This window comes from Crinia signifera, chromosome 19, assembly GCF_055691185.1.
Source record: "Crinia signifera chromosome 19, ASM5569118v1, whole genome shotgun sequence".
NCBI classification, from domain to species: Eukaryota; Metazoa; Chordata; class Amphibia; order Anura; family Myobatrachidae; genus Crinia; species Crinia signifera.
The window spans coordinates 34,794,238-34,816,570 of record NC_139226.1 but is presented as its reverse complement, the minus strand read 5'-3'; the positions used below and the strand labels follow the sequence as shown (position 1 = coordinate 34,816,570).

The following is a 22,333-nucleotide window of genomic DNA, read 5'->3' as shown; positions in this document are numbered from 1 at the left end:
TACACATCCCAGCATGCCATGCTACAGTTTTACTATTCGGCCATGCTAAAACTGATACAGGGCATCCTGGGATGTGTAGTTCAATAACAGCTGGAGTGTCAAGGTTAGCCATTACTGATCTATACTATTATTAAGAATATTGGCCAGATGCACTAAACTTCAAAAGTGATAAAATGGAGAGTGATAAACAGCCGGCCAATCAGCTCCTGCCTGACATTTTTCAAACACCGTCTAAGACATGGCAGGCAGGAGCTGATTGGCTGTCTGTTTATCACTCTCCATTTTATCACTTTTGAAGTTTAGAGCATCTTGCCCTATGTGAGAAATATTTGGGTGCGCTACAGAAATATGCTGTGTTATTCTGGCAGTCATGCTTCCAGTTAAGCCCTTTTGCCCTGAAGCCATAATGTGTTTTTTTTTAACTGTGAATAGAAGCTATTTTTACCCAATACAGAGTAGGAAAGGTGCAGAGGAGTCCTTATAAAAGATGCTTAGAAGGATGTTTACTAAAGAGTGTAAACTCACATTCTGCTAATTCCTGGATTATTGATTACAAATACTGGTGCTGCATTCCTGAGGTTATTAACCTATCTCAGAAACACTCTTCCCCTTATGTACTTAGGGCCACCGACAGGGGGGTGCCCTGGGTACAGCTGTCCCGGGCCCCGGCCTCTGGAGGGGCCCGGGCAGCTGACCACAGCCCCCCCCCCCCCCTGCATCTGCACACAGCCTCCCCCACCTGGCGCTGGCGGCCAGGCACACACAATACACAGGGCAACCTGCAGAGCGCTGAGCCTAGGACACAGAGGGTCTCAGCGCTCTGCAGACTGCACTGTGCAGTGTGCGCTCTGGACCTCACCGTGGAGACTGAAGGAGCCAGAGGACGATGCTGCGATGCGGTTGATGGTTAGTAATGGGGACGGGGTAGGAGGAGGGGAGGTGCTGGCAGACTGGAGCGCGCGCGCGGGGGGGGGGGGGGGGTGGCTGGAGATATGGTACTGTGCCGCTAGGGGCCCAGACTGTAGTTCAGTCCCGGGCCCAAACATTTCTAGTGGCGGCCCTGTATGTACTCATTCTATGACTGCTGCATTGTTGTCTTTTTTAAACACATATTAAATGGCCAACATGTAGTAATGTTTTTGCCACAAATCCCTCAAAATCAGATATGTCCCTACAGTGTGAAAACGTCTCTATCTCAGTAAGCCAGGGGCAGGCTGGGCTGGCCCGGGGGGCAGGGTGCCATGTGTCCCCCGGGCCGCCTAGCCAGTCACTGGCTGCGGGCCGCGCTGGTCACCATCCACCTGTCCTCAGTGCAGGAGGCCGGAGGCTATCTTCCTGTAGCCGCAGCCGTGCTCTGGAAGCCGTGACCAGCGCAGGAGGGCTGCCTGGAGGAGGTGGATGGTGATCCAGCGCGGCCCGCAGCCAGTAACTGGCTAAGCGACCCGGGGGAGCAGGAGGGCTGTCGGACCCGGACACCCCCCCCCCCCCGCCCAGCAGCAGCAGCAGACGGAGAGGCAGCAACAATGGTAAGTTGCTGGTGGGAAATTCTGGCACTGTGGGGCATATGTGTTTCTGGCACTGTGGGGGCATTTCTGGCACTGTGGGGGCATATGTGTATTTGGCACTGTGGGGGCAAATGTGTATCTGTCTCTGTGGGGGCATATGTGTCTCTGGCACTGTGGGGGCATATTATGTGTCTCTGGCACTGGGGAGGAATATGTGTCTCTGGCACTGTGGGGGCATATGTGTATTTGGCACTGTGGCGGAATATCTGGCACTGTGGGGACAAATCTGGCACTGTGGACATCACATTGTGCGGTGTAATGGGCATCATGGTATGGGGCGTAATGGGCATTACGGTGTGGGGAGCATTGGGTAATTGCCATCACAGTATGGGGTGCAATGGGCATCAAGGTGTGCGGCATAATGTGTAATTATCATCACAATGTGCAATCTGCAGGTACACAATACAATGAAGGTATAGGCCACACGCCTAATTTTTCAGTGCGCCTCCGGCACCCCACAAGCATTCAGCCTTCCAGAGAGATGGGGGGTATGGGCCAGTGCTCTGGACTTGCCCCCTAGGCTATAAGTTGCCAGCCAGCCCCTGCAGTAAGCACTGTGTTGCACCAGATAAACCCTAGTGTTAAGGTTTGTGTTCAGCACCAGCCTGTGTGGACAGTTCAGTTTGATAGTTCCTGTTTATGATATGATATGGGCCTGATTCAGTGGGAAAAAATACTAAGATCGCCAATTGCGGCTGATCCACGGTATGAACGAATAACACCCGAATCAGGCAAAAATACGAATGGGGAATATGGCAAATTTACTAAGCTGCCGTATTCCTATGATTTGTATTTTCCAATGGTGTAGCTGTACAATGCGGCAGCATCGCACGGATCTGTCTGATATGTGCGATGTTCCTCTACGTAAAAAAAAGAATCAATAAGTGAATATAAAAAAAAAATAGCATGCGCCAGTCCCCCCGCCAAGCAATTACCAAATCTTTAACAAGGGTTTCTATGGAGCTGTGAACAGCCAATCAGCAGCGAAGTTCGTCCGGAGCCCGCTCCTTATTGGCTAGGGGAGGACCCTGTGTTTGACCGGTAAATCCCTCAATTCGGTTGAGGAGCTACAAGTGTAAACACACTTTCGGCTCCTCAGTTCGTATGGTGTTTTTTATTTTTTTTATTCGTAGATGCCTACTGTACTTTGGAACGAAGAAGATGCAATCTACACCAAAGGAGCTGGCGAGTATAATTTATTTAATTTATTTTCACAGGTACCCCTATGGATTCTACGGGAGAAGTGGACAGGCCTACGATGGACCCTATAGGTAAGTATGTATGGGTGCTTGTAGTGTGTATTAAAGGTTTTATGGGTGTTTGTGTGAATTATTTGGACATTTGTTAAAGAACTACAAGACCCATTAATGCCCCACATGCTGGGACTTGTGGCTCTTCAAGTCCCAGCGTGTGGAGGAGGCTTGCTGGGACTTGTAGTTCCACAACAAAACCCCAATGTTTATTGTTCTTAATTTTACACATTTATTCCATCAGCCCGGCGCCCACCACCCAGAGGCACCGGGGACAGCCTCAGGCTTCAGCCTTGTTCTGGTTGCTTAAATACAGGACCCCTACTTGTTTTGTCTCCTGTTTTTTGGGAACATCAAGCTGTGTCCCCCTGGAAGAGCAGCCTTTTGGGAGTGTTCATTTACTAAAAGAGGTATGATGAATGCCTTCTGTATTTACATGGCGATTGCAGTGAGTACAATCCTTAAAAATCACACCACATATTTTTTCGATATTGGTACGTATTGCATCCCATAGTAACCTCTGGGGAAAGTGTCTGGGAATGGGGCAGGAGAGATCTCGGATCCCTGCTGCGGTCCCTTTGTAATAATTGCGGGGGATACTTAATATTTGCAGCTAATCCCCTAAAATGGGTGTTTTGGAGGAATTATCCGCAAATATGACATGGTAAATGGGATGAGATAGTAAAAGATCCCGGGCCAGATGCACTAAGCTAAAGTAATAACATGGAGAGTGATAAACAGCCAGCCAATCAGCTCCTACCTGCCACGTCACAGACTGTGTTTGAAAAATGTCAGGCAGGAGCTGATTGGTTGGTTGTTTACAGGGGCGGATTGGTTAAGAAATCCAGCCCAGGAAAAGTTTTGTAGCAGCCCGGGCGGGAAGGTGGGGCTGCTACAAAACTAGCGACCCGGGGAGGGGGATGCTAGTGCTAGTGACCTGGGGACGGGTGACCGTGCACATGCAGGGAGGGGGGGGGGTGCGGCTGGTAGCAGTGCTAATGACCTGGGGAGGGGGTGGTAGCGCTACTGACCCAGGGGGGGGGGTGGGGTGGTACAGCTGCTTACCCAGCTTTGGTGCCGCGGTCGCCGGCACCATATCCTGAAGCAGTCCCAGGTGACGCGGCCATCTTCAAATTGGTCAAAGCCACGGCCGGCCGCAGCAATATTTTGTGTGGGCGGCCCAGGGGAAGAAGTAGCGGCCAGCCGAGGGGGGGGGGGGGGGGGGGTAGCAGCCAAATGTGGTCCGGCCCACCAATGGGAAATGGCCCGGTTTCCCGGCAGCCCAATCTGCCCCTGGTTGTTTATCACTCTCCATTTGATCACTTTTGAAGCTTAGTGCATCTAGCCCACCATGTGGCTGCCATGATCGCAGTGTAACAGCTTATAGACCCTGGCTTATCTATAATGGGTGCAAAGGGGCTCTGCACCATACACCCTGCCCCCATTTTTTTTCAATGCTTCAATGCTCCAGAGAGCCATTTCAGCAGTAGTATTGCTACAGAAGCCAACGGAAAAATGGTGCAGCGTCCATTTTCCCAGAGAGTCTGGGACAGTGCTCGGGCCTCCTAGTGACCCTAGTGTCCAGAGACTATGGGGGAAATTTACTATAATGGGAGTTCTAGTTCACATGGATGTTGCTATGGGCAACCAATCAGAATCTACTTCTTGTTTATTTGGCACCTTCTAGAAGATAATAGATAGTATCTGATTGGTTACCCATAGCAACATCCCATGTGAAATGGAACTCCCATCTTAGTAAATTTCCACCTATTGCTTTGCCAGCTAGGGACATAAAGGCCTGATTGGAGAATGTACACCACGTTAAGGCAGATGTACTAAGCATCGGAGAGTGATAAAGTGGAGAGAGATAAACTACAACCCAGCTCATAACTGACATTTTTCAAATATGGCCTGCAACACAACAGTTAGGACCCCTAACATCTGGTAAATTAGTGTTTCTCCCTCCTCCTAATGGAGCAGATGTATTAAGCCTTAACAAGAGATAAATGCAAGGGTGATAAGGAGAGATAAATGCCCAGCCAATCACCTGCTAATTGCCATGTTACAGGCGGTGTTTGAAAAAAGTCAGTAAGGAGCTGGACGTTTATCTCTCCTTATCACCCTTGCATTTATCTCTTGTTAAGGCTTAATACATCTGCCCCAATGTTCTCTGTGCTCTTCTTCCCTTCCCCGCCCCTCAGTCTCTCTGTCTGTCCACCTACAGCCCTCTTACCCAGAGCTGCAGAATCTCCTTTAGGCAGTGCAGGCATTATGATGTGGTCACATTTAATGGGAAACTGTAACTCAGCATTTCTGCATTATTACAAGGGGGCATACAGAGCTAAGAATGGGGACCTATGCATTGGCCCCAAAGCCATTGAGTGGCACGAGTGCATTGCACCAGTATTCAGTGCTGGCACACTGAGACTGTGAGAACTTTACATGTAGAGATGAGACATATACAGTATTATTATGGCACCCATGTTTCTTATATATTACAAATGACGCAGAGAAAGCTGCACTGCACCCTGCGACACATGGTGGCGGATTTAGGGTGAGGGCGCTCCTAGGCACAACAATAACGGCCACTTTAATGGATTAATGAAAAGCACCACTCAACGGCATTTTTTATATTTTATGTTGCATACATATTTATACAGGGGCAGTATGTGCATGTCCTATCTATTTACGCTCTATTCAGTATCGAATATGGTACAGAACAGTGTATATTGTGCAGTTACTGGTACATTTCAGGCTGACAGTAGTATCACAATCATCCAAGTGCCTCCCCCAAACATGTGCCGCCCCTAGGCCTCACCTGCCTAATGGGAAGTTCCCCACTGGTAGCAGGCACACTTACCTCTATGTGGCTGCAGTAGCGCACGCAGGGGGGGTTTCCGAGTACCCAGAACCCCCCCCCAGAAGTCTAAGGTTCCTAGGGTGAAAGCTGAGGGTCCCCTCTTTCCATGGGTACAAGAATTTTAAAAATCGGCCCTTGGAACCGGAGATATATGACTTCAAAGCAGTGGTCCCCATCCAAGCCTGTTAATTGCTCTTCCCAGTCAGATCTTTCAGGTTCTGTCCGACTTAGAGTTTTTCTGAGGGTATATTCCAAAAGCTGCGACTCTCCCCCTTTGATTGACACTAGGAGCTTGTCTCTACTGTTCCCAGAACCAGAGATATCAGCCTTCCAGCAGCTGATTACTGCTCCAGCTCCACACACCTGGTATGTAGTTTTATATACTCGTTGGCAGATTGCTCTGTGTCCTGAACTCTGATCCCCTAGTCCCCAATACCATTTTGTAGATGGGATTCTCTAGTTTTTAATTCCATTACAATCTAAGAAATCTATTTCCGGTAAACGGAGATATGTGCAGTCAAGCAAGCTGTCCTCCCACCAGAAAATTATGAATAATAAGCCCACTCCACTATACACCCCTCCTCTGCATATTAAACATCCTCTACCACCCTGGAAGTAATTTATCAGGGCCCCTTCATTCAGCCCAATGCCCCCTTCTCCCACCTCATCTCCCACCATCTGTACAGTAAAGGGGTAATTAGTGGAAATTACTGATCCAGGTCCTACATGCTGAGCGGTTGATATAATACCCCCTACCACCTGCGGGGACATCAAAGCTTCCCCCACCCCTACCGCTGGAGGATCGGTAGGGGGCCCCAATACATTGCTATGCCCAGGGGCCTACACTGCTGTTGATGCCCCTGTATGTATATATATATATACATATATATATGTATGTATGTATATATATATATATATTTGTTTTTATTATTTATATACATTTGGTCTATCTATAATACTTTAACTGACCCGGCATATACTGGGTCACCTAAGTGTCCATTTCCGTGCTTTGCTCCGCCCCTCTGGAAACCCCCTTCTGAAAATCCTGCGTTTGCCACTGGGCTATATTACATGCTACAGGACACACGTAGCGAGCGCACTAACCTCTATGTGGCTGTATTACATGCTACAGGACACACGTAGCGAGCGCACTAACCACTATGTGGCTGTATTACATGCTACAGGACAAACGTAGCGAGCGCACTAACCTCTATGCGGCTGTATTACATGCTACAGGACACACGTAACGAGCGCACTAACCTCTATGTGGCTGTATTACATGCTGCAGGACACACGTAGCGAGCGCACTAACCACTATGTGACTGTATTACATGCTACAGGACAAACGTAGCGAGCGCACTAACCTCTATGCGGCTGTATTACATGCTACAGGACACACGTAACGAGCGCACTAACCTCTATGTGGCTGTATTACATGCTGCAGGACACACGTAGCGAGCGCACTAACCTCTATGTGGCTGTATTACATGCCACAGGACACACGTAGCGAGCGCACTAACCTCTATGTGGCTGTATTACATGCTACAGGACACACGTGGCGAGCACACTAACCTCTATGCGGCTGTATTACATGCTACAGGACACACGTAGCGAGCGCACTAACCTCTATGCGGCTGTATTACATGCTACAGGACACACGTAACGAGCGCACTAACCTCTATGCGGCTGTATTACATGCTACAGGACACACGTAGCAAGCGCACTAACCTCTATGCGGCTATATTACATGCTACAGGACACACGTAGCGAGCGCACTAACCTCTATGCGGCTGTATTACATGCCACAGGACACACGTAGCGAGCGCACTAACCTCTTTGCGGCTGTATTACATGCTACAGGACACGTAATAACATTGCAGATATAGAGGGGTGCATATTTTATTGATGTATGTAATAATCATTTATTTATTTTGAGAAGAATCTATGGATCACTCAAACACGCACACTCACTCACACACACGCAATATACAACCCCTCTAGCATCCATGTAATGTGTGCATGCTGCATGTTGTTCTCTGAAGAGAGATCATAGAACTCTAGGAAATGTCTTATGGCCATTGTGACCTGACGTTCTCCACACACTAAGGGGGTATTTTTAAGGAAAGTCCCAACCAGGCAGCTCCTGTCATTTCCCAGGCTTTGTAAAGTTAGCAGCTGATTGGCTTGTTCTGATCTCTCTCTCTAACCTTGGAGCAAAATCCCCCACAATAATGACAAGAATCCTGATAAAGCCCACTCACCTTGCGAGATATTCCACCAGACCAGTAGGAGTCTCCAGACTGTAGCCATAATATCCTGGTGTCCAGCTTGCCCCCTCAGGGTCTCTCCCCCCGCCAACCAATACTGGAAGGTGTGTGGGGAGAGGCTTCGTCCTCACCTGTCTCCCAGCTGAATAGCACCTGATAATGGAGAGCATAGCTCAGAACTGGTTTGGCGATGAAGGAACACACCTCGCTTTATTTTAGATGACCTATTCCCTCCCCTACAAAATATGCAGAGAAAGCTGGAAATTTACACTTCTGAGCACTTAACCAATTGACGCTAAAGTATTGTTACTGCAGGTGTGCCAGACGTCTGTGGGACCCAAAGCTGGCTCAGCACATGACAGGTACATGGAACTTGTGTACAGTCCTAGACATTCTGATCATTCAGCCCTTCAGATTAAGGACCCTTAACTTAAAGCACCTGGTATAGTGTACAAAGGGATCCCGATGACAGTCACAAAACAGGCTCACAGGGAGGGTGGTTCCAGTGGAGCGCAAACATTTCAGAGGATGTCACGAGACCGTGTAGAGCGGATCCGATTCAGAGCCGCTCGTAGTGAGCCGAATACGCCAATGGTGCGTATGGGCATAAGCGAATATGCGCATATGCAAAGCCAATGAGCGAATGCATTCGGCGAGTGTGGGCATTCACTACAGTATGGGAGGGAAGGTGGCGAGCGCAGGGGAACCCCCAGTGGTTTATAGAACGCCCATAGAAACGCTGGGCGTACCCCTGCGGACGCAGGCTTGCTGATGCCAGCTTGGGGTGACGTCAGCACCCGCCCTGAATTCAGCCATCTGTGGCCAGGATAAAAGCCAGTTTAGACTGACTTTTATCTACGAAGGGGCAAAAATCATTCGATGGTGAGCGACCATCGTATGATTTTTCTCCTGTGCGGCCGCATGTGAGCGTACGCATCCACTCGCATGCTAGGTTTTGTATTAATATGGGTACTTGTGTACAATCACGGCTCCCACGATGTCCATCGTATAGTAAAAAATCGCATCGCATACAATTTTAACAGAAATGCATCCAAATGCATTGAAATTAGTATCAAACATGTTCAATGGCCCCCAAATGTCATTTTTGAGGCTGTACCACCCCCACTATCAACGCGAACCCGAAGCGTGGTGAGCGCAGCGAGCCCGCGAGGGGCGGCGGTACGCGTCCTACGACCTTTTCATACCCCCACTATCCACGTCGGCGTGGAGTTGAGAATAGAAAGTGTGGCGAGCGCAGCGAGCCACCGAGCCCGAAGTGTGGTGAGCGGACACGGATACCTTCACAGGTATACGCGTCCCCTCGCGGGCTTCACAGGTGTCCGCGTCCCCTCGCGGGTCTCGCTGCACTCGCCACACTTTCTATTCTCAACTCCACACCGACGTGGATATTGGGGGTATGAAAAGGTCGTAGGACGCGTACCGCCGCCCCTCGCGGGCTCGCTGCGCTCGCCACGCTTCGGGTTCGCGTTGATAGTGGGGGTGGTACAGCCTCAAAAATGACATTTGGGGGCCATTGAACATGTTTGATACTAATTTCAATGCATTTGGATGCATTTCTGTTAAAAATCGCATGTGATCGCATGCGATGTGATCGCATGCGATGCGATCGCATGCGCTTTTTTAAAAAAAAAAAAAAGCATAAAAACTGCAAAAATCGCATGCCATCGCATGCCACTACATTTGGCATGCGATGGCATGCGATGGGAGCCGTGAAAGTACACAAGTACCTTAATATGTATTGGGTCCTTGCACTTCAAGACCTGAGCAAGCAATCCCAGAACACTGATTAACCGATGCCCCCATCCCTTTTCAGCCTTGAAAAAAGGTGTCCAATTAACGGAAACATCGGCATATCAGTGCCCTGGTCAGAGCTACTTGAGGGGCAGATTTATTAAGCTCGGTGAAGTGATAAAGGGTCTAGTTTTTATCACCAGCCAATCAGCTCCTAACTGTGAAGTTACAGGCTTGGTTTGAAAAATGACAGGTAGAAGCTGATTGGCTGTTGATAAAAACCAGACCCTTTATCACTTCACCGAGCTTAATAAATCTACCCCTGAGTCCCTGAAGTGGCACAGAGAATCTACCAGTGAAGCGCACCCAGGCCATATGATAGACAATGTGGGGTACCGGCATAGGTGTGCGCACATTGAGTGTTAGGGGTGCACAGGCACCCCCTAATGCTGTGTCCACCCTTATGAACACCACCCTGCCGCTAGCAATACCAGCAATACCTTTTACCAAAGACTGTTTCGTTTTAGAACGGTATTCCATTAAAAGAAGCATCAATCAATGATATGTTTTGCATTGATAGTTTTACTAGACCACTGTCCTATCACTACATACCTGCGTCATCCGTATATGTTTATGACTGTATTTACATGTACTGTTACACAGAGTAATTAGAAGATTAAAACTGAAGTAGGCAGGAGATTATGGTGCGGCTGAGAGACACTTGATATTGTAGCGAGTGCCAATATATGATGGTAGACACGCCTGATTGGCGGTGTTAGACACACCCAATGGGCAGTGTTAGGCATGCCCAGTAGGTGGTGATAGACACACCCCTTTGACAGTGCACCACCTAATAAAATTTGCTGCGCACGCCTATGGGTACCGGTCATTTGTGAACTTGGGCGATATGCAGCAAACATCCAAACCTCCACAAATGCAGTTTTCTGAGGTATGGCCACGCATCACATATGCACCAAACCCAGAATGCGATACATTCTGGGGCTTGGATGCAGTGGTCAATGCCATCTTCAGATTGACGTTGCTCTATGGAAGACTATGGGCTTCTATCATGGCTTCCTGCTGTGGGGGATCCTGCGCACACATCAGTCGATGCTTCACAAGATGCCCGAGATGGTGAAGTCACGCCCCGTTTTTTTTTGGGAGGGGGGGGGGGGCTGTGGGGGCATGGCCAGCTCTGTGTAAGCTGCTGGCCATGTCCCCTGTCCTTCTGACTCAGCAGAGCAATGGGAAGCAGCGGGGGAGACTCCCAAATGCCCCGCCCCTCCCACAAGGACAAAAAAAGGGACGATCCCGCGAAAATCAGGACAGTTGGGTGGTATGTGACGTCCTACAACATATAATATGTAGACTTATGAGACCCCTAAAGGATGTAGTGACTGAGGGGGTTATTTTGGATCACTCTTTCTGACAAAATCCTTCTTAGATGGGCAAAACCATGTGCACTGCAGGTGGGGCAGATGTTACTTGTGCAGACAGAATTAGATTTGGGTGGGGTTTTACTTCAAAGTGAGATCTATTTTGCAGTGTAAATATAAAGCAGCCAGTATTTACCCTGCACAGAAACAAAATAACTCACGCAAATCTAACTCTCTCTGCACTTGTTACATCTGCCCCACCTGCAGTGCACATGGTTTTGTCCATCTAAGAAGGAATTTGTCAGAAAGAGTGAACCAGAATAAGGCCCTATACTCCAGGTACTCCAGATTTTTAGCCTGATTAAACTCAAATATATATAATGAATAAAGACATGTAGTGAATATAAAAACAATACAAATATTTTCAGTACATGGACATATCCAGATAAGTGGGGGTTATTCGGAGCTGATCGCTAGCAAATTCCCAAGCTGGACGATTATCAAATGAATGCGCATGTGTATAGATCGTAGTGCGCATGCGTGATGCCAAACAGCGAGGGGGGTTTTTCACAATCCCCTCGCAATTTGACTGACAGGGAAGATCCAGTGTGAAGGGGTGGCACCCTTCCGAGTGTCAGAAAAACCACAGGCCTGCCAAAGCATTTTCAAGCACCAGCATGATGGTCGACCTAATGACCCTGTCGACCTAACCCATGTCGACTTAGACTCATGTCGACCTTCCTGCATGTCATCCTAGACTCATGTTGATCAGCGATTTTGGATGTCCACCAGAGAGCACTGTTCTTAAGGTGCATTTTCGCCTTGTTTTATGGCGAGTTTGTGCTGTTTTTGCGTTGGACGGAGCATTTTGCTCTCCAAAAGTGAACCACCCTATTCAATGTGATATTTTCGCCGTCTTTTTAAGTGATTTTCGCCGTGTCTCTCCGTGTAGCAATTCTCCATCTTTTCATGGAGAACTGGAATGTGAACTTTTAAACTAAAAGGTTTTTTTTTTTAATTTTGGTGTCAAAAAATCAGGATTTTTTTTCTGTGAAGGGGCATGCTATTTTTATTCATGTGCTTATAGCACATGAATATATATTTAATTTAAAATATATATATTTTTTAAAAAAATTTTTTTACACAGAGCAGCCAGCAGGGGGCCGGAGCTCTCGAGCCGCCCATTAGATATTCATATATTCACTGCATCCGATCATTACATATGCACGATCGGGTGCAGTGAATACTGGGTCCCCCGCTGGCTATAGGGGGGGGGGGCAGCTTGTGCTGCCTGGGTCCCGGGGAGCCCACCTCCCCTCCACATATGTTCTGGGGCAGCCAGGGAGACTTTAATCTCCCTGGCTGCCACCGTCCCCCGGCTCCCTGCCAGCTCCCTGCCGCGGACGCTCGTCCGCTGCAGGGGTTAAGACTCGCCACGAGTGGCGGCGAGTCTTAACCACATTGAATAGTGGGAGCAGGAGTGGCAGCAAGCCCTCCGGAACAGGGCGAGTGCATGGCGAGAGAAAAAAATCTCTCGCCATCCACGGAGAATTTTTCACATTGAATACTGCCCTAATACTCCATCCGGCGTGATCTATTAGTGTACTCTTTGCACATACAATCAGTCCTTCTATGGGCAACCAGGCTGTTTTGAATCGATGACACCATAATTCATTTGTGACGAGGTCTGTATGATGAAATGCTCTGCACATTGTGGGGGTAATTCACACCTGCTTGCTACACTGCATATGTTTGGAGCCTAAGACCACTGGACCGGCAATCGCACGTGCCCCCTCGCCATGCAAATCCCCTTCCTACGCTGCACGCAGATGTGTACACTTACACATCCGCCCGCAAGTGCCCGCACAGAGGACAAATCCTTTGACGGTTACTTACCATGGAATGAATTTTACTCTGGTCGCAGCCAAAAATTCTACCAGGATTATTTTTCAGTTGTGCAGTGTTCTGCGAATTGGGGGCGGGTGCTGGCATCATGTGATGTTATCCGCCCGCCCAGAGCATGCAGGGGCACTCCTGCAACGTTTTTGTGGGCACGCCCATGAAATGTCGGGTGTCATTGGTCTCTTGATAAATCATTATCTGAACTGCCAATCGGCCAATCGCTCACTTAACGATGGGACTAGCGGTGGTGAATTCACTAGACCATGGGATAGTTTCACCAGATTCTTTGGGGGTCTGGCTAGTGCTACCCTAGACATATCCAAGACTTTGGTTTCTATGCTTGCATATTTTTCCTATCATATCCCCTGGCCTGGAATTTCGAAATCATCTTATCTAATTCAGACGGAATTTCAGAAGGGTCTCCCGTGATGCGTGCCATCCACATTATTTGGGATAAAGGCATAACCTTATCCAAGGTAGGGGGATGGTGACTAGATGCTGTAAGAAGGGTATTTCTATCTGGGGTTGTACCTTTATGCAGCCTTGCAATCAGTTCTGAATCAGGCTCTATGTACTGTGATGACTGTGGATTTTGGGTGTGTATGTTACAATGTATATTTTTTTTCTAATTGTGTTTTTAATGCATGTTTCTGTTTTGTACATGCCAGGTTTTCTGCTTAACCAGCATGGGAATCCCCCCTGGCTATCTGCTTATCCTGTTATGTCCTGACCGCAGCGAGGTCTGTGAGGCTGGACGCTGAGATGATAGACTTGGGTGCTAAGGGGTGATGAAGAGATGGAGAGTTCGGGGGAACGCACTGCACTCTGGGGGAAACGCATTCCATGGCATTCACATGGAGATGGCGGGTGCCTACCAGAAGGTCTCAATGCTGACTTACACTTTCTACCAGAACGCCAGCCCGGGATGCTGCCTGGTGATTATGCACTATAACACCTATTTAGAAATGTCCGTTGCCAGTTCTTTCCATCAGCTGGTAATTGTCCCCCGCCTATCTACTGTTGTGGGTTCCGTACCAGGGACGTGCAGTCAGGGGAAGCAGTGCCTCACCTGTCATAAATTTAAAAAAAAAAGATATTTATAACACATATACTATGTAATAAATATCTTTTTGGTATTTATTTAATATAATTTATGGTGTGAGACACCGCCTGGGAGCTTTGGGAGGCAGCGGGAGCTGTGCCTCCAGCTGACAATTGAAAACTGTCAGCATCAGGGGTGGGGCTGATCGGGAGCACAAAACAGAGGGTGAAACAGCCCATTAAATAGCATTGGGGAAGTGGCACCTACACATCTGCCTCGGTGACAGGGAAAAGCACACCCCTGTCACAGAAAAAGATGTAATAGGACAGTGGATCAGGCTGTCACATATTTATATTCTCATACATACACTCATATTGCGGCGACTTTTTCCCCCAGACCCCGGCACCGCCGGAGCCTGGGCAAGGGCATGTCAGGGTGGCCCAGCCGGCTCACCTCCCTGCTCCTCCTGCCGCCATGGCCTCCCACCACCAGGAGACTTAGCTCACCTCCCTCCTTCCACCTCTGCTGGAGCCTGGCCAACTCACAGGGAGGTCCGGTTCTCCTCCTGCCACCGCTGCAGCCCGGTACGCCACTGGATGTCAAATATGTTGATTTGTGTGTGGATGTATTGTACTTACATGTGGATGTATTAATCCGATTTATGCAATGTACTCCTATCTTTCTCATTTATGGCATTTATGCCTCTGATTCTACCATCCTAAGAATCTCAGCCTACCATATAGAGTAAATATACTATCAACTGGGAACATGATTGGAGGAACGTAATTGTTTTATTTATTTGCATTTGGATTGTCATGTGTTCCACTATAACCCATGTGATTAGAAGCACACCTATCCATTGGTTACCACCTTCCTGTTTTTATATGTCACTTGAGAGTAAATGGGATACTGTCTTAGGTATCCATTTGGGACAAAGCTACCAGTGCGCAGTAATGAGGGTATCCATCGTTGGACTTTCGGCAGGGGGATGGCTCTGGACCTGGCATTATGGGTATATATGTGTGGTAAGTGGGTTGTATCTCTTGTTGCACTGTATCTGTCTGTGGAAACAATTATATATATATATATATATATATCTATATATATATAGAGAGAGAGAGAGAGAGAGAGAGAGAGAGAGAGAGAGAGAGAGAGAGAGAGAGAGAGAGAGAGAGAGAGAGAGAGAGAGAGAGAAAACACAGCCTCTAGTTTCGCGCCACAGAACTTTAGATATTTTAGCTGGGCTGCCTGGCTTACAAATTCCCCTGTTGGATGGGGGATGGATAGGATGTGGAAAGCAATTGTAAGATGGCGCCCTTTAAGGTGACCTTAAGGATTAGGTCAAAAACAAGCCTTCGAGTAATTCTTAAACTTTCTAAAACAAATATAGTAAAGTCCATAAATTTCAAACGTTTATTAAAAGTCTCTTTTTCCACTCCGTGTTGGTGGTTATTTCCGACCATTAAAAGGTTCAGATATTTCAAGATAGCAAACAGATATTCCCAACGCGTTTCGTCCCCACACGGGACTTCATCAGGGGTTCGCTACAAACATATATAAAAAAACATATTTTTAAAATACTGGTTTTATCAAATTGTACAGGTTCACGTAAAAAACATATGTATTTTGTTTGAAAACTTTACTTTAAAGTCCACAAACAATGATTGATTTGGCTTATCCTCATGAAATATTACTTAAAGAGAGGATTTAAAGGAATAGACGAAGGAACAGGTGGTAAGGAACAGATAACAAAAATATCATGATCCAAGGTGATTCATATGTATCGGATTACATACCATCTGGTTTGTAATCCAATACATATGAATCACCTGGATCATGATATATATATATATATAGAGAGAGAGAGAGAGGCAGTTGTAAACTGCGCCACAGTACAATTGTCTTTATGACACAGTTATGCAAGGTGCAGTCATTTGGGACGCTCCCACCAATGGGTATGTACCATGCATAGGCAATAAATATTCAGATAACTGGGTGTCAGCTTAACCCTAAAAAATTCAGGTGTTGGCGATGCGCCTTTTTACGAAATGTATAAAACAAAGCATAGTGTGTAGAAGCCACTGTAGGTGTCTTAGTTGCTATACATTTCTGACTGACATATTAGATAACAAGTTTAAAATGATTTATTTGGACAAATATAGCAAATAAAAGTATAGCATATAAAATTGTGCAGAATAAATGAATCGCACTAAAATCGGCGATTCGTAGACAAACAATCAATAAAAGATGACATGAAAAGTCTCTCCTGTGTATCTCCGGCTCCCGGTACCCGTGGTCCTGCGGCGCATACCAGCGTCTTCGGCTCTCTTGGTTTCTGCACTGCCTGAGGTCGTCAGTGGAGCAGCTTGCCCCGGGTATTTATTTTACACCATGTGGTAACCAGCCCACAGCGTGTTTGGATATGGTACGAGCACTTGCTTTTAATTACTGTTTGGAGGATGTCTGTATGTCTCCATATTAAAACTCTTTTACCTGCACCATGGAGCGCACCTTTCTCCGTTTTTGTTCATATATATATATATATATATATATATATATATATAATATATATATATACAGTGGTGTAGCTAGGTGCCACGGTGCCCGGAGCGAGGGCATGTCCACCCCCCCCCCCCCTCCCCGATTTGTAGTAGACAGGGCTCTTGCGTGGCGAAAAGGGGGCGCGGTCTAACATTATACCACACACTGTAATGCCCATTGCACATTTAAGCGAACTTTGTAATACCCATTACACATAAAGCCACATGCCGTAATGCCACTTACACATAAGGCCACACATGATGCCCATTACTTACTATATAACAAACCATAATGCCCATTACACGTTTGACACATAAGTGCCACCTACCTACATGCTCATTGCTAGGAACTTCATGCTCTAAGCCAGGGGCTTAATGCTCGATGCTTAGGGGCTTCATGCTCGATGCCAAGGGGGACTGACCTTGCTTGTTGCCAAGGGGACTGACCTTGCTCGTTGCCAGGGCCGGTGCCAGGTTTGTGAGCACCCTAGGTGAACTGAATGACCCTCCCCAGTCCCCACATTCATAAACATCAATACCAGGCAACAGCATGAGGCTATTCGCTGAGTGGTAGCAGAAGGCAGCTAGCGGTGTGCGGGCGACAGCAGGAGCCTCGAAGAGTAACTTCTAAAACTGTCCTTAATCACAAACAGATAAACAGAGATAAACACGGCCCTAAAATTATAATATAAGGCACAGAATAGCACGGGCACAAATAGAAACACAATAAAGAAAAGGTGATATACTAAGTCCCCCATCTGTTATAAAAGATAGAAACAATAGAAGGTACGGAAGGCTGGAAGGAAGAAAAATATATATAAAAGACCCATAGGACAAAAATACGGGAAAAAAAAAAAAAAGAAAAAAGAGTACCTCTCTCCTTGCTCTCTCAGAGATATATTTAAGTAGATAAAGGATTATGTATAAATAACCCTAAGCTCATGTAACGCGAAAAATGTATAACATGAAAGAATGGAATACAATGTTAAATGTAAACGCTGAAATGCGGATGTATGTTGTTTTGAGACATGTGAAAAATTTTCAATAAAAAGAATTAAAAAAAAAAAAAAATCACAAACAGATGTGTTTGCTCTGTTAGCAGGAAACATAGAGCATGCTGGTGAACTTTATATTGGAACATCGCGTGGCTGCGCTGTTCTGTTGTAGGAGAATAGTTCCTATAGAACAGGGGGTCAGGCTCCCCGGGGGCTGGATAGGGGGGCGCGCCTGAGGAACCTTTCAGTGGAGGTCCCACTGTTCTCCCCAAGAACCGCAAGCTGCCGGACCAGGGTGCCAGTTTGCCATACCACCCCTCCTGCATTCCCTGCGGTGGTGGCAGCACCATAGTATGGGCTGAGCAGCCAGCATCGATCTCCTCATTGCGCCCTTGCTCCGTGCTTTCTGGACTCGCTGCAAAAGTGGAGCCGGAAAGATCACAAGCAGAACGCTTGGTGCCCGACACTGGCAGGGGCTTGCAGAAGGTGCCCCTTCCTATCCGCCTGCCCTGGCTGCAGCAACATAGAACCGGCAGGAGAGCTGCCCCACACATCACAGCGCACAGCTTCCATGCCTGATAGCAGTCAGAGCAAGGCTCATCTGTCACAGCCCACGCTGCCAGCACTCAGCACCAGTCATTTTCCCTCTCCACCCGTTGTTGACAACAGATGAAAGCCGCTCCCCCCCTTGCTGCTCTATGCCGGGAGCCTGAGGGAGATGCTGCCATCAGGACAGGATGCAGACCCTGTGCGGGAGTGTGGCCACACAGTGTCCAGGGTGCTGCAGGCTATCGGCCCTGTATAGAAGGTTACCCACTTCAGCTACATTCTTTCCCTGCCCAACTCTAGAGTCTATAGCTATGCTGCACTACATAATTTAGGCATAGTCTCAACAACAGGTTAGGAAGCCACCACAGCGCCCAAACGTGGGGCAAACATGGGTTTTAATTTTTGAATTTAAGGCAGCTGTAGTGATGTCCCTCTCATGTCAGCTAGCATGAATCATGGCACCAATTTAATGAGAAAATTATACAGATTGGCAAGGGTCACACGTAACATTACTGAGCGATGGGGAAGTTAAAAGAATAATCATATCTATACTACTTAAAACCCAAATATTCTATGTTACAGGGTAGCAGGCAGCAGCCCTGCTGTCACTAGGAAGTGACCCAGCTTCTCGCTGTAGTAGGACGTGTAACCGTAACGCCAAGCTGCCGTGGGAAATGAGCCCGCGGGTAGGGTCTGTTGGGGCAGTGGCAGACACACACGAGCTATACACCAAACACACAGACGGATCCGCTTCACTTACTTTTGTGATTGCCTCCTCCCCAGGACAGGTTAGCTATGCTGTGGCTCCTGATGATCGCCCTTCCCGCAGACTTCATCGCGTCCATCCTTACCCAGAGCAGTTCCCACACCGCTCGGACCCTCCGTCTGCATTGTAGCAGGAGGAAGCTAGCAGGTGGGGGGGGGTGGAAAGTGGCAGGAGGAAGCTAGCCAGGGGCGTAGCTAAGGCGGAGCTGGTGGAGCACATGCTCCCGCTGCCGAAATGTCACCCGCTGCCGCCGGCTCCCCTGCCCGCTAGCTTCCACCTGCTGCCCGCACGCTAGATTCCTCCTGTCGCTTCATGCCCGTCCACCCGCTAGATTCCTCCTGCCGCTACCCTCCCGTCCACCCACTAGCTTCAGTGGTGTAGCTAGGTGCCACGGCTCCCGGAGCAAGGGAATGTTTCGCGCCCCCCCAATTTGTAGTAGGTGAGGTTCCTGCGCATTGAAAAGTGGGCACGGCCCAACATTATACCACACACCGTAATGCCCATTGCACATTTTAGCAAACTTTGTAATACCCATTACACATAAAGGCACATACCATAATGCCAATTACACATAAGGCCACACATGATGCCCATTGCATACTATATAACACACCTTAACACACTGTAATGCCCATCACATACTATTTAACAAACCGCAATGCCCATTACACATTTAACTCATAAGTGCCACTTACCTACATGCTCGATGCCAAGGGGGACTGAAATTGCTCGTTGCCAAGGACTGCCGAGGACTGAAATTACTTGTTTCCTAGCACGGCCACACCGATTTGCATCGGGGTGGTCGTGTCGGAAAAATTGCGTCAGTCGCATCACATGCGACCAAATCGCATGCGATGCGACCGACGCGATCGACCCGATTTTTATATTGAATCAAATGTGAATAGGGTCCCTGGGCGTGGAGTTGAGAATATAAAGTGTGGCGAGCGCAGCGAGCCACCGAGCCCGAAGCGTGGTGAATAAAGCGAGCCCCGCGAGGGGACGCATATAACTTATAACTTCATATAACATATAACTTCATATAACATATAACTTCACAGGTATACGCATCCCCTCGCGGGGCTCGCTGCGCTCGCCACACTTTATATTCTCAACTCCACGCCGACATGGATAGTAGGGGTATGAAAAGGTCGGAGGACGCGCACCGCCGCCGCTCGCCACGCTTCGGGTTGGCGTCAATCGTGGGGTGACGACGGGGCCATATACAATGTGAAATGGGTCATATTGGCCCATTTCACATTGTTTCCTATGTGAGATGGACTTAATCAAGTCCATCTCATCTTGTGCCATTATAATGGCACAAGACCGACGCGATGCTCCCGATTTCAATGTTAAAAAATATTTGAACATTGAAGCCTATGACAAAATCGCGGGCATCGCTTCGGTCGCGTCGGGGGCCATGTTAATGGCCGCGACCGACGCGATGGCCGCGATTTTGCCTTTGCCGGCAAAATGGACCTGATTTCAAAGGAAATCGGGTCCATCGCGGGCATCGTGTACCTTAACTTTAAGGTACACGATGCCCGCGATTGTGGCCGTTCTAGGAAACAAGTACCAAAAAATATATGTAACATGGAGCACTGGCAAATGCCTCCTTCATTGTGCGTGATACGCAATTGTGTCCGCACCCGCTCTTTATACAGGAGAGGCACGCGCTGCTCAGACGCAGGAGTCTCATTGCTGGAGCGTCTGAGACGCTCCTACGTATCACAAAGATGGAGCGCCTCTCCGCCGGCGCCAGCATGTTCCCCTCTCCACAGGAGAGATTAAATCATCTGGGCCCAAGCGCTCACTTCACAGGAGGTTAGGAGTAGCAGCGCTGGGCTGCCTTGGAGGAGTCAGCGTAGCACGCTGATAACGTACATGACAGAAGTTTGGCGGAACTAAACAACTAAGCAGCTGGCAAGCTGCCAGAATTCAAACAGTCGCTACGCTGATAGCGTACCTGGAGGCAGTTTGGCAAGCTGCCAATATTCATAGCTTCAGCGTCCTCGCGCTGCCGCCGTGAAACTAAACAAGTACCTAAAAATCACCAACTGAAATTGTTCTATAAAGAAGTGATGACATTTCAGGTGTTACGGACACCTGTAATACAGTATGGGCGCATCATCACTGCATTCTACTGTCCCCCCAGGGGCATAACTAATATGACTAATGATAAAAGCATTTCCTCTTGCCTTAATCAAAGTAAGAATCAACAATATGGAACTAATGGAATATTGTGCGCTGTCTGTGTGTCTCTTTATAATATACTATATACTTTTTTTCTTGCTTTTCAAATATTCCTCGTTTTCTTATATGCAAAAAAAAAAAATGGAAAGAAACACAAATGTGTATAATTGTAATGTGACAAATAGAATGGGGTTATATAGGTGAATGAAAGGGTTATTCTAAAGCAGGGGGAAGGTACCACACTCACATCAGTGTGTGCGGTTAAACACCTATAAAGGTATCTTTTAAACCTTCACCAGGTCCACCCAGTGAGATTTCTTTTGGTGGTACCCAAACTCACAGTTCGTCAGATGGGGTGAATCTCATCAATGTTTCTTTTATCTTAAATTCCACTATATCTTGCAATATCAAAATTGTCTTTATACAATTATTTCAAATGTCACAAAATAAATAAAACAGAACCATAAAAACAAGGCAAAAATACCTTCCGGATCAGGTTTCAAGAAACCTTGAGGTAGATCATAGCATCAAAACGCGTTGGTTTCATTGGACTTCCACCAAAGTGGACTACCTGGAGGCTGAAACCTATTCATGGTAGCTGATTCAGAACTGTTCTCAAATGGACTAATCTGGAAGGTCTTTTTGCTTTGTTTTTATGGTTCTGCATTACCATCATCACTACCTTCTTATATGTCGGATACCTCCATGGTGGTATTTTACATTTTGGTTTGTTTTATTTTATTTTGTGATGTATTTTAAGTGAATTCAATTATTTTATAAAGACATTTTTGATATTTCGAGATATATTGGAATAGAAGAAAAACCTTGAAGAATCTCACCCCATCTGACGAACTGTGAGTTTGGGTACAACCACCAAAAGAAACCTTTAGCTTGGCGGAGCCAGTACCGGTGTGGTCAGTGAGGAGCCAGAGATAGGAACTCTGCAGCTGCAGGGTAGAGGGAGACCTGGATCCAGAGATAGGAACCCTGCGGCTGCTGGCACCAGGAAGAAGAACCCTATGTATGTTGGTGCAGAGAAGAGGAAGCCTTGTGCTGTGCTGCGGGGGGAAAGAGAGACCCAGTGCCAGGGAAAGAAACCAGTAGGCCAGGGTCAGGGCCGGATTAAGGTCTGTGGGGGCCATGGACATCAAAATTGTGGTCCCCCCCCCCAGACCGAAGCACCCCCTCTCCCCGCAACCCCCCGCCCCTCGGATGGAGGCAGGTCCCCCCCCCCCTGATACCTGGGTAGCGTGGGATCCAGGTAGGGTTGCCACCTCAC

General features: G+C 47.7%; 1 protein-coding gene across 1 annotated transcript in view; it reads right to left on the bottom strand.

Moving 5' to 3' along the window:
• LOC146041514 (urokinase plasminogen activator surface receptor-like) overlaps positions 1-7,985 on the bottom strand; it is a 29,455-nt gene extending 21,470 nt beyond the window's left edge. The window contains exon 1 of the mRNA XM_083161478.1: positions 7,937-7,985. Coding sequence (XP_083017604.1) covers positions 7,937-7,985 — 49 coding nt within the window. The remainder of the gene's footprint in view (positions 1-7,936) is intronic.
• Between the last annotated feature and the right edge of the window lie 14,348 nt (positions 7,986-22,333).